Source organism: Pleurodeles waltl, chromosome 1_2 (genome assembly GCF_031143425.1).
Source record: "Pleurodeles waltl isolate 20211129_DDA chromosome 1_2, aPleWal1.hap1.20221129, whole genome shotgun sequence".
NCBI classification, from domain to species: Eukaryota; Metazoa; Chordata; class Amphibia; order Caudata; family Salamandridae; genus Pleurodeles; species Pleurodeles waltl.
The window spans coordinates 930,971,314-930,984,635 of NC_090437.1; the positions used below are offsets into that span (position 1 = coordinate 930,971,314).

General features: G+C 46.1%; 1 protein-coding gene across 4 annotated transcripts in view; it reads right to left on the reverse strand.

Moving 5' to 3' along the window:
* Positions 1-13,322, reverse strand: part of ZDHHC2 (zinc finger DHHC-type palmitoyltransferase 2) — a 735,003-nt gene that overhangs the window by 25,350 nt on the left and 696,331 nt on the right. For all 4 annotated transcript variants that reach the window (XM_069200622.1, XM_069200616.1, XM_069200600.1 and 1 more), the window contains one exon: positions 4,958-5,070. In XM_069200622.1, the coding sequence (XP_069056723.1) occupies positions 4,958-5,070 (113 nt within the window). The remainder of the gene's footprint in view (positions 1-4,957; positions 5,071-13,322) is intronic.

Consider the following 13,322-nt stretch of genomic DNA (forward strand, 5'->3'; position numbering starts at 1 on the left):
CCCACGCACACAAAGCCCTCCACAACAAGGGACCGGAATACCTCAACAGACGCCTCAGCTTCTACATCCCCACCCGCCCCCTCCGCTCCGCTGGCCTCGCACTTGCTGCCGTCCCTCGCACCCGCCGCTCCACGGCGGGTGGGAGATCTTTCTCCTTCCTGGCGGCCAAGACCTGGAACTCCCTCCCCACCAGCCTCAGGACCACCCAGGACCACTCCGCTTTCCGGAGACTCCTAAAGACTTGGCTGTTCGAGCAGCGATAACCCCCCCTTTTTCCCCCCTAGCGCCTTGAGACCCGCACGGGTGAGTAGCGCGCTTTATAAATGTTAATGATTTGATTTGATTTGATAAGCCTTGGCTGCTCAGCTACAGCTACTTCTAGAGATCCTGACTCCTAGACACTGCCTACATTTCACTAACAAAGTATAACTGAACCTGGTATAAGCAATATGTACTCACTACAAACCAGTCCAGCCTCCTGCATCGGTTGCTTATGGAGGCAGTGAAGGTAAGGCGGCGTTGGCGGTGAGGCGTCAGTTTCTTATGATCCGGCTGGGTCAATGAGTCCAGCAGGTCAAGACATAATGGGGCGACCTCTCAGATTGCGGTCACACCACGGGGCCACAGGTGCTTTGGCGGAGTCAGGTGTCACAGACGATGCTGGCACAACAATCCGGATTCACAATGTTACAGGACTTCAGAGGCACTGTGGCAGCCTTGGGCCTGCAGTGTTGGTTGCGGTCATCACACTTCAGCGGGGACCACGGCTCCGGGTGCAGGCAGCGGCAAGGAGTCGGGCAGCAACAACAGTTCTGGAGCCATCAAGAGTTTATGTGACTGTCTCTTCTTGTTTTATGCCAAATTTCACTCCCATGGACCCAGGATCTGGTGTGGGCACTTCTTGGCAAGTCAGGGTCCTCAGCAGGAGAACTCATGGGCTGGCAGATGAAGTATTTGATGTCCCTGAGGCTTCTTAACAGGAGCCAAGCTCCACCCAAGCCCTTGGAGAAACTTCACAAGCATGATACATAGCAAACTCTATCATTTGTCCTCTCACTCCAAAGCAGAAGCAGCAACTGCAGGCCAACCTAAAAAATGCACACACAGCAAAGGGGCAGTACTCCTCCTCACTGCTCTTCGGCTCTTCTCCTTGGTCGAGTCTTCTCTTGATCCAGAAGTGTTCTAAAAGTCTGGGGTTTTGGGTCCAATACTTATACTCATTTCTGCCTTTGAAGTAGGCAGACTTCAAAGGAAAGTCTTTGAGGTGCACAAGACCCTGCCTTTCCTGCACTGGTCCCAGACACACTGTAGGGGGTTGGGGACTGTATTGTGTAAGGACAGGCACAGCCCTATTTAGGTCCAAGTGCCAGCTCCTCCCACCACTCTAGCACAGGAAGACCCATCAGAATGTGTAGGGCACACCTCAGCTCCCTTTGTGTGATTGTTTAGGGTGAATTCACAACCAGCCCAACTGTCATCCGGACCCAGACGTGTATTCCACAGCCAGGCAGAGGCACAGAATGGTTAAGCAAGAAAATGCCCACTTTCTAAAAGTGCCATTTTGAAACACCCAAGTTTAAAACCACCTCCACTAAAAGATGTATTTTTAAATTTTGAGTTCAGAGACTCCAAACTCCATATCTCCATCTGCTCCCAATGGGAAATTATGGTTAAGGGCCATTTCAAGGCAATCCCCATGTTAACCCATGGGAGTGATAGGCCTTGCAACAGTGAAAACCGAATTGGGCAGTATTTCATTAGCAGGACATGTAAAACACACTAGTACACATCATACCTTTTAAATACACTGTACCCTGACATGGGGTCGTCCCACCTTAGGAGTGCCTTACCTTACATGTACTAAAAGGAAAGGTTTGGGCCTGGCAGGTGGGTGAACTTGCCAGGTCAACATGGCAGTTAAAACTTGCACACACAGATGGCAATAGCAGGTCTGAGACATGTTTACAGTGTTACTCTTGTGGATGGCACAATCAGTGCTGCGGGCCAACTAGTGGCATTTGATGCACAGGCCCTGGGCACACATGGTGCACTCTAATAGGGACTTACTAATAAATCAAATATGCTAATCATGGATAACCAATCATAATCCCAATTTACACAAGAATACTTGCACTTTAGCACTGATCAGCAGTGGTAAATTGCCCAGAGTACCAAAACCATCAAAAACGAAATGCAGCACACAGTCAAAAATACAGGAGGCAGAGGCAAAAAGATGGGGAAACCACACCAAGGTTGCCAGGTCTAACAAAGTAAAATATTAAAAAGAAGGAAAATTAGAGCAACACACAAGTCGCTCATCCTGAAACTTTTCACATTTAGTACAGCATGTCTTCTTTTAGGTATTCCAAAGTTTCAGTCAATCTTGCAGGCACTACCTAAACGCCACTGGCACCAGTAGAAAAGTGGATTGATTTTAACCCCATGTGTATTGCCCGTAATGCTCTTCAGGATTGTGGTCCTGAATACCTAAAGAAAGGTTTTCAGTTGTAAGTCCCCACAAAAACACACTTCGTTTCAACATTTACAAAAAAATGGTGGTACCTAAAATTAAAAAAATAGAGGGAGGGGTTTGGGGGGGCAGAACCTTTATCGTATCCACTGTGTAAATGTGGAATAGCCTGCCACTGTATCAAATCTGAAAGAGTCTAATGCGGTCATTCTGACCCTGGCGGTTGAAAACCGCCAGGGCAGAGTGCCGCGGAAGCACCGCCAACAGGCTGGCGGTGCTTCATGGGCAATTCTGACCGCGGCGGTAAAGCCGCGGTCAGAAAAAGGCAACCAGCGGTTTCCCGGCGGTTTACCCCTGCCCCAAAGAATCCTCCATGGCGGCGCTGCTCGCAGCACCGCCATGGGGATTCCGACCCCCTTCCCGCCATCCTGGTCCTGGCGGTAAAAACCGCCAGGAACAGGATGGCGGGAACGGGTGTCGTGGGGCCCCTGGGGGCCCCTGCACTGCCCATGCCACAGGCATGGGCAGTGCAGGGGCCCCCTAACAGGGCCCCATAATGATTTTCAGTGTCTGCCTAGCAGACACTGAAAATCGCGACGGGTGCCACTGCACCCGCCGCACACCAGCAACTCCGCCGGCTCCATTCGGAGCCGGCTTCATCGTTGCTGGGGCTTTCCCGCTGGGTGGGCGGGTGGCCTTTTGGTGGTCGCCCGCCCGCCCAGCGGAAAAGTCAGAATGACCGCCACGGTCATTTGACCGCGGTGCGGTCTTCTGGCCGTCTCCGCCCAGCGGGCGGCACCCGCCGCCCGCCGGGGTCGGAATGACCCCCTAAGTCTTTTCAGAAAATCGCTCAAAACGTGGCTGTTCTCAAACCCCTAGTTCCAACATATTTGTGACACGCTATAGTTCTGTTCCAGTTGATTGCAGTCTAATTCATCGCTGTTCATGAGTTCCAAAAATGCATATGGACATTTGTACACTTTATAAGTATCATTCATTCATTTTGGACTCAAACATTTTGAAGTTCTGCATTACTGTGCGCAAAACCACTAAAGGCTCTATCATAAATGTACATATGCCTTTTCTGTACCTGAACACAAATACAGAATGGATCTGTGCACCTGTTAAACAGTAAAGCTGCTGTGGCTGCATTGCATGTGATCACTCGCCTGCTGTGAAAATGATCGCCTGCCCTGCAGACAACTTAAGCAGGGGAGCATGGAGCAGTGTTTCACGAGCCACTCAATACTTTTTGATAGGTGAACCACTGCTCCATATTTCTAGTCATTCACTGCCTGCATCAGATGCACTCACTCAAATACTTTTTAAATGCACATATGCACTGCAGTCAGTATAATTGCTCTCTTAATGGCCTCATTATGAGTGCCCTCGATTTTGATCGAAACATTTCACTTTGTAGTCAATGATAATGCGGTGAGGTAATTAGCACTTGCTGGATTCCCGCATCATTCCGAATTTTCCATCTTGGAATTGTGAATAAGTAGTGCCTAATTTGTGAAAAACTAATAAATCCTGGGCCCTAAATTATTTTTTAGGTGTCCACTGCCAGCACTACTGAACGCTGAGGTTGCGGAAAACTAAGCAGCTTAATTCCGATTCTACCTTCATCCGTATTTCTACCGCGACCCTACAATTTCTACCTCTTTTTCACTTTGTATGTTCCTTTTCATACATACTTTCTCCCTATATCACTGTTTTACTATCTTTCTCCCCTCTTCTCACCCCATTTACTTCCTAACTCTCTCTCTCTCTCTCTCGCGGAGTGTTTCTGAGCACATTTTTCACCAGGCTTTCTTTCCTTGGTGAAAAAGTGCAAGGACAATTGTGGGGTGAGTTACTTTCCTCCCCACAACTTGTAATTCTGATTCTGTAGAAAACTCAAATTTTCGCTCGAATAGGGATTACCTTGAGAGTCCTAATGAGCACCTTAGAGTCCGCTCAACCCCATACTGCACCTCTGTGCATATGCAGCAAGGCCCTCTGAGACCTTATGACACACCCCGAGGAGGCTTTCCTTGTCCTCAAATACAACTTCACCACTTTACCACTCCTACTTTGCGTACTTTCATAACCTGAACTCGACCCGTTTTATGATTGCAGTGAGTATAGCCTAAATTGTTATTTTCAGTGTCACAAAGCCAAGCCTCCTGCTTAAAATAATTCTTCATTACACAACTCCTAACATCACAGACCTTGTGCATACATACTCTTTCTCTTTAGACCTCTGGGGTTAAACCCATCCCATATAAAAGCCTTAAGTAAAATGAAATTAACAAAAAAGAATAGAGGATGATAGAGGATGATCAAGAACAACTATTGCAATAACCTACTGAGACAACCCGATCTTGTCAAAACAGGTTCAAATGGATTGGTTAACACACAATGTTCAACTCTTTTTGATTTTCTCTAAACAGAACAAGGCCTCAGAGGAGCACACACAAGATTATGCAGTAATTGCCACCTTACCAAGTTTACTCTTTTCATTGTTTCCAACGCTCTCTGTCCAGGACTGCGAATCAGTAAGAAGGTGGCTTTGCGACTCGCGCAAAGGCTTTGCAGGAAATGGGTGACCTTCAACCCTGTGTATTAAAACAAATAAATGCACAGTAACATCTTCTGAATGACTCCAACATTCTATGTAACACCTCTTTTAGGCAGTAATTGTGTACGTTGAGTGAGTTTTCATAAACATCAGACCAGGGTACCAGCATGTGTACTTTTGCAGAAAGAAGACAGCTCATCAAAAAATAAGCCTTAAACATAACTGAAGTGGATGCCGTGGAGTGGAGGGCTTGGAAGTACATTTCCTGGGACGGTAGTAGGATTTGTATGGCCGGGGCAGAAAGGGAATGTGTGGGGCCCCTCTAATTTCCGTACAAAGTGGCACATTCAGGGCTGTTAGCATCCCAAAAGATGCCCCTGCTCCAGAAGCTGCTTTGTGCAGAACCCTTCTATGCCGCAGCCCCCCTCTCTCACCACCTACAAGCACCTGCTACAGCTCATACAGGGCTGAAGGTATGAGAGTTGCTTATGTGTTAATACTAGAGGGGGAGGATAAACTGCAGGACAACAGGCTTTCCATGGCGCCTGTTTGTGGGCAGTCAGGCAGGAAGCCTATTTGCAGGATAAACTTGCAGAATGTGTCTCCTATCAAATCTGGGACCATAGGAGGAGGTCCCACTCTCCTAGGCCTCACCTCGCTACATCACAGCAGCTAGGCCCAGGGAAGGGGCTCCACTCCCACCCACTACCATTACCCCAATAGAAACTAGACAGCTTTCTTTCACTTGGAAGAGCAGGGGGCACAAGAAGACAGGTGTACCGTCATGGCCTGGTTGTGGTGTCCTGGTGCGCTGAGTGTGGGGACCTGGGTAGCTGCCCACACTGCCAATGCCTAGAGCCAGCCCTGTATTTTTCCCTGGGTCGTCTGACCCCTCCTCAGTCAGTAACTGCCTCTGGGTGCCCTCTCTCTTGGATAATAGTGCAGAGACGTTTTCAGGCATGGGCAAAGCGGGCTCTAGTCCAGGGCCCCGGCCGTTCAGGGGGCCCCTTGCTACAGCCTTCTCAACTGTCTGCCAGAATAAACTGTTTTATTCTGACAGTCCTGCCCTGATTAACTAGAATGTTTCTGAAAAATAGATTGTTTTTAGTACAATTTATTTGTATTTGTTATTTAATAAGGGGGAAGCTGGAAGATGTGGGAGTCAATTACCAACTTTTTTAAAGACATGTACTTATTTTTTTAGTCTAATGCTACATCAAAAAAATATAATTGTGAGCCAAACAATATCTCACTCGTGGGTTAATGGAGGGGTCCAAATTTACTATTTTAATGAATCCAGTGAACTGCACCTGTTTCACAATATAAAAAACTTAAATGTTATTGTTTTGCCTTCTGGAGCACGTATTTTGAATACTAAACATAAAAGACATTTGATCAGAACCAGTGCATGGCACATTTTGATTTGCTGCATATTTTTATTTGGTTACTGATGTATCTCAGTGTGAATGAGGTTTGCTTTGGCTGCTGCCAGTTGAGAGTGAGGATGCCTAAACTCTTGCTGCATCTTCCACGTGTGAGGAATGTTTGCAGTGCTGCTACCCAGACTGGTGTGAGGTGAGTGTGATAGGACTTTGCAAAGTTGATCTTTACTGCGCTTGACGAAGTAGGTACCTAAGCGAAGCTTACACAGGAAGCTCTCACTGTTAGGGCCAGCTTAGTTTTTGTATGTGATCTTTGTACTACTTTTGTCTGGGCTGATGAGTGATGCTTGCTTTGCTATTGCTTGCACTTTTCCTATGCAGCTTGTGAAGAAAGAATACAAAGCTGACGCCTTAGTTTGTCTCTTTAATAAAGTGGTACTACCCAGAATTCCTCAGTTATAACTTTGCCATACAAAGTCTGAGCCTGTGATATTATGTAGCCTAATATACTTCTGTGTGCCTGAGTATGTATCATTTTCTAAACATAAATTATAACTTTTCGTTCTGTTGTTGAGCCTATGAATTCTGTGTAACATGAGGGATAATTTTGCTTTGAGATGCTTTAGCATGTATGATCACTATAACTTGAGGGAATCTCTGTAGTTGTAGTTAAAATCCTGATTGTGCCAGAGATGTGTAATTTGAGAAGTACTAATGCTGTCAGATAGCTAAAGTTGAAGCTTCTGCCCGAGCTAGAATCAGATCAAATCGAGTTTATGTTTTCAACTTTACACTTATATAGGGGGGTATCTTTCTTGTGTGAAGCTAGAGAGTGTATTAAGACCCATCTAAGTGGAGACATTGTTAATCTGTCAAATGCTATGACACATATGAGTTGTCTCTGTGATATCTGTACTGATCCCAACTAGCTATACCTCAAAAAGGTGTCGAATATTTGGATGTTTAGGCTCCTTTTTCTAATGTTTCATCAACTTTGGTTGTAGTTCTTGTAAGTTGATTACTTTTGGACATTGTGGTCCTTCTTGCTTGAAAGAGGATATAATATGGTGAACTGCATCTCAGAGATGTGTAATTGATACCACTTATTAAATGTGAATTGTCCAAATAGGGGTGATCAAAATATGCGTGTACCTAACACCTAACTAATCCTTGAGATGACACTGCCTGTGAACTGGCATTAGAGGTGAAATGGATAATAAATTCAAAGTCCTTCCAAACTGAGGCCCCTTGAATGTGTATGGCCCACAGCCCCCAAATTTCTTAAGATGTCCCTCTAATAGTGCATAAATAGTGCACAGTTTTGCAAACTGAACCCAAGGTTGTCATGTTTAGCAAAGTACCCATATTGAAAGTTTAATGTAACTTTTGTTTTATTATTGCATTTTTTTTCTTCATAATTTTCTGGCCACAAGATAGACTTCTAGGAGTCCGGGGTCACAGCATATTGCATTGTAGGAACAGTGGTACATGCAATTTAAGACTTGTGTACAGTGGCGGCTGCTAGTGATTATAAGTGGGTGGCAGAGGGAGGGGAGATGGGGGGGTGAATGGGAAAATAAAATAAAATTGTACTTACATGCCGGCTGCCAACTGTCTTCTCCTCTGGTCCTGATTCAGCACAAGCTGGTGCACACTGCGCAGGCTCCAAGCTGCCAATCAAGACACTGCTCTTATGCTGGCAATACTGTTTACTAGCATGAAAGCAGTGCTGTGATGGGCCTGAGCAGGTTGGTTTAGTGCTTGCTCAGGGCCTGGGAACCTGTGCCTCTTCTCCACTCGGCTGTTGCAGCACAACCAGGTGGAGAGATCTAAATGTGCATGTTGGTTTGGCTGGGCTTGGCCAACTGGCCAAACCAAGATGCGCACTAGCTGTGCACACAAGTCCGCCTCCCCCTGCTGCTATCATGGCCCCGCCCCGCCCTAGTCTCAGTGGGCTCTAGCGCCCTACGAAAAATAAAATGATAATAAAATGGATTTATTATCATTTTATTTTCCACTTTTCCCTCTGCTGGCTCTCAGCAGGGGATATGGGGTGGCGACTCTCTTCCGCCATAACGGAGGAGCCGCCACTGCTCGTGTGTTTATAAAAGTAGACAGCTTCACCAGTTAGGTTGCATGCATATGCCCTGGTGGGTCTCAGTAACTGTTTTCGGAGTCTTGCGTTGTTGCTTGAAGACAAATGTCACAATTGCTGCAACTATTAAATGTTTTCATGTTAAAAGTCACCAAGGAATACTTTCAATAACAGGGAAATGCTGAGGCATTATTAAAGCAACATGTTTTTATGTATAGAAATGAGTATGCTGGTTCTTGAACTTAAATAATGCCTTAAATAATGTTTCATAGCTGCTCGACATATATGGGAAAAACCGAAAAACCAGCATTGACAAAAAAGGAAAAAATATGACTCTCTCTGTGACACACATCCAGCGTTCAACCTTAAATCGCACTACAAGGAGACAGTGCAGTCCCAAAAGATGAAGGAGAATCATCATTGTTTATAGAAAATATGACAGAACATAATTAATTGAGTGCCTCAGTCAGCTACACAAGCTTTTTCTCTGCCAAGCATGTACCTAATGAAAGTTGTCACAATAACTTTCTCTCCATCCCTCTCTACCCTTCAACCAAAGGATACACTCATTCAATCTGTGTAAAAGAATCCTGGCACAATGTTTAATTTTGTCATAAAGCATATTTTATGCATTAGTTCTGTACACCTATGTTCGTGCAGCACATATGTTTGCCAAAAGCAGATTGCATTCATGGCCTTAATGCATGTTTCTTATTATTTGCATTTAAAATCATACGGAAGGGGGGAGGAAGCACACCGCCTCTCATCTTCGCTCTCTACTCTTTCTGCTTTCTACTGATGAAGGGCTGAACCCAGAAACATGTGTCTAGAGATAACAGCACTACCTGCACCAACTTTGGTGAAAATCTACAGCAACTTTGAAGTAAGCGTACTGCATTTACCAGAATGTAATGGAATGAACTGTGCTGGGGTGAGAGGCAGTGTTCCCCCCGTGCTTAAAAGACTCCCTTGAGCAAACGAGCTGACAAGCTCATCCGAGATGCACCCATGATCTTGTGGAGTGGTACTGTGACCAGTGAGGACTTGGGTGGCATTCCAGCAACCCCACATGACATTTCCCTGCTAACTACTACTTCTGCTCTCTACTGATGAAGGGCTAAACTCAAAAACACATGCCTAAAGAAAACAGCACATCCTGCACCAACTTTGGTGAAAAACTACAGCAACTTTGAAGTAGGCATACTCCATTTACCAGAATGCAATCGGTTGAACTATGCTGCAATGAAGGCAGTGTGCTGCCCCCTTTGTGTTTCAAATCATACTGACTGATAAACCAGGACTGGTTTAAGGTTTTACAAATGACACTAGTTAGCTAGGCATAAGAAATGCAAACAGGGTTGTAATTTCTATAAAAAAATGAATTTATCATGGCTGAATTGGACTAGCAATTTGTATATTTTTAAACGCAAAAGGTGCCAATATTATATTTTCTTAGTATCTTTGTTTCTATAGAGGCAATTAAAGATCAATTAGTCACATGGAAAGTGGGCAAAAATCCTCTTCTAACAAACAGAGGTACAGAGTTACTAATGTTGTGTGCTGGCGCTAGAGCAAGGCAAAGTGACGCAAAGCTATTTACTATCCAGTGCAAAAAGTGATTTTCACTGGAAAGGTGAGCTGTTCACAGTGCTTATACCTATTTGTGCTGCTTTGTGTCAAGCTGGCATTACTGGGGCAGAACAACACACTTACCCATGTGTTTTAATGCAAAGGTCAGCCTTCTAAGACAGGCAGACTACTCTTTGCGTCAACAACTAATGCCTACAGGAAGCAGGGAAAGGGTGTCCTTGTGTCATATGTGCCATAGTGCCATGCACATGTCCAATGCCTGGCAACCTTCTTAGTTTGTTTGAGCATAAAAATCTCTAAGGAAGGGTATGCTACCAGTACAAATCCTTTGCTAAACAGCACAAACACACCTCTGAACCATGAACACTGTGTTCATGGAAAAATATTAAATCTGGGATAAAGTCTACACAACTCAATCTTAATAGAGTAGAAATTAACACTGAAGACTGAATACGCGTAGGGAGTGGCTTAACCGCTTGTTAGACTTTTCATCCTTGGCATGTCTCCCTTAACTTTTTGGCTCTGTTTCCCAGGTCGTTGATGTGTGCTGGACTCTGATTTTACTGTTTTTGTTACTCTGGGCACTTTACCACTGCTAACCAGTGCTAAAGTGCAAGTGCTCCTTTACAAAATGTGTATGTAATTGGCTTATCCATGATTGGCATATTTGGTGTATTAGTAAGTCCCTAGTACAGTGCACTAGAGGTGCCCAGGGCCTGTAAATCAAATGCTACTAGTGGGCCTGCAGCACTGGTTGTCCACCCACATAAGTAGCTCTGTAATCATGTCTCAGACCTACCATTGCAGTGTCTGTGTGTGCAGTTTTAACTGTAAATTCGACTTGGCAGGTGTACTCACTTGCCAGGCCTAAACCTTCCCTTTTCTTACATGTAAGCCCCCTCCAAGGTAGGCCCTAGGTAGCCCCAAGGGCAGGGTGCAGTGTATTGTTAAGGTAGGACATATAGTAATGTGTTTTATATGTCCTGACAGTGAAATATTGATACATTTGTTGTTCACTGTTGCAAGGCCTGCCCCTCTCATAGGTTAACATGGGAGCTACCTTTAAATATTATTAAAGTGAAGATTCCCTTTGGGAGCGGATGGAAATGTGGAGTTTGGGGTCTCCGAGCTCACAGTTTAAAAATACATCTTTTAGTAAAGTTGATTTTGAGATTGTGTGTTTGAAAATGCCACTTTTAGAAAGTGAGCATTTTCTTACCTATACCATTTCTGTGACTCTGCCTGTTTGTGGATTCCCGGTCTGGGTCAGATTGGCAGTTGTTTTGGTCACACCTCACACTAGACAGTGACACAAAGGGAGCTGGGGTGTATTCTGCATTTTCTGATGAGCCATCTGTGCTAGGAGGGAGGGGAGGAATGGTCACTTACACCTGAAAGGGCTGTGCCTGTCCTCCCACAATGCAGTCTCCAACCCCCTGGTGAGTGTCTGGGGCCTGCCCTGGACAAGGCAGGATTTCACATTCAAGAGAGACTTTGCTTTGAGGTAGGCCTACTTCAAAGAAGAAATTGGGTGTGGTGCCCATACAGTTCCTGGTACCCTGAAAGGAGAAGCTGGCAGCCTAAGAGGAAGAAATTCACAAACAGATCGCCGTGCGGGGAAAAGATCGATGCGACTCCGATTTGTGGCTGAAAAATTGACGCGCCGCTGGCTTCGCAACTGAAAATCAATGCTCGTCTGCAATGCGACCAAAGAATCGGTGCACGGAGCTGGAGAAATGATGCACCGCATTTCTGACAGAGGCTGGGAGATCGCAACTTGCGCTGCGTGGTTTTCCAATCATCGTGCGGCTGGTTTTCCGACGCAAGTACCACGGGCGTGTAAAAACAAAACAAGGCCTGCCCGGACCCGAGAGTGCTGACCGGATCGAAGCATCACTCTCCTGCTGAGAGAAGAAATGATGCGCCGACCCAACAAAAGGAGAAATTATGCAAGGTCTCGCTCGGGAGTGAAATCAACGCATCGCAAGCCCTTTTTGACGCACACTCGCCTGTGCTGGGTTATTTTTGACGCACCCAAGGTACATTTTCACGCTAACAGTGTTACTGTGTGTTTAAAACTACATGAAGACTCTTTTTGCTTTTTAATTGCTAACTTGACTTGTGTATTGTGGATTTTTTTAGTTTTGGTCTTGTTTTGTTTGGATAAATATTCTCTATTTTTCTAAACCTGTATTGTCATTTTGTAGTGCTTTCATTAGGTTACTGTGTGTGTTGGTACAAATACTTTACACCTAGCGCTCTGAAGTTAAGCCTACTGCTCGTGCCAAGCTACCAAGGGGGTAAACAGGGGTTAGCTGAGGGTGATTCTCTTTTACCCTGACTAGAGTGAGGGTCCTTGCTTGGACAGGGGGTAACCTGACTGCCAACCAAAGACCCCATTTCTAACACCGCTGAACATGGCAGACACGCTTTAGGAGTGCTCCAGACTGTAGCCGCTCTATCCTGTAACATCGTCCCCAAACTGCGCACTCAAAACCCCTGGGGCACTCCCTGGGCATAGAGGGATCCACTGTGACACGGAGGTGATTTCAGACTCTGCCACACTGCTGCCTGCTTCCAAGAGATCTTCAGGACTGAGGGGGGACAAGTGGCCGAACATCACTCAAAATGGCGGCACGGCCCTAGGTGACTGGGTGCGGCCCAGGGCCGTGACCTCTATTCTACTCTTCTGAATGCTTATGGCACCCGATAGATGGTAGGGAAGGGTGGGTGCCGCCACTGCAGAAGGTACCCCGATACAGTTCACGCCTATGTCACAAGCTGAGGATAGCCACGGTGCCAGAGTCCCGGGGGAGTGGCACGGTCTTCGGGGATCGAGGCGCCTGCTGCACTTTCACAGAATTGGAGGGTGACGACGTCCCAGCCTACAGGTATGGAAAGGCCTGGATGGCTACACACAGCCACTGACTTTTGTGGGGACAAACTAGATAGGAAAGCTGCACAGCACACTGAGGCAGAGGCTTGTTGGTCATCCATACAGTATACGGGCAATAACTTTTGACAGCAAAGACCTGACCAACGTTGTACACCCGAGGAGGTCAATGCTGTGCCTGGTGGAGGGACCGAGGCACCCTTCCAGTGGGGGAGGGAAGTTGGTTCCCGCTCCTCCTTATTATACACATCCAGAGGTACACCCGGAGAAGTCCTTGTGCGGCTGTGACGTCCTGGCGTCCACGAGGGACGGTGACATTAAATGAACAG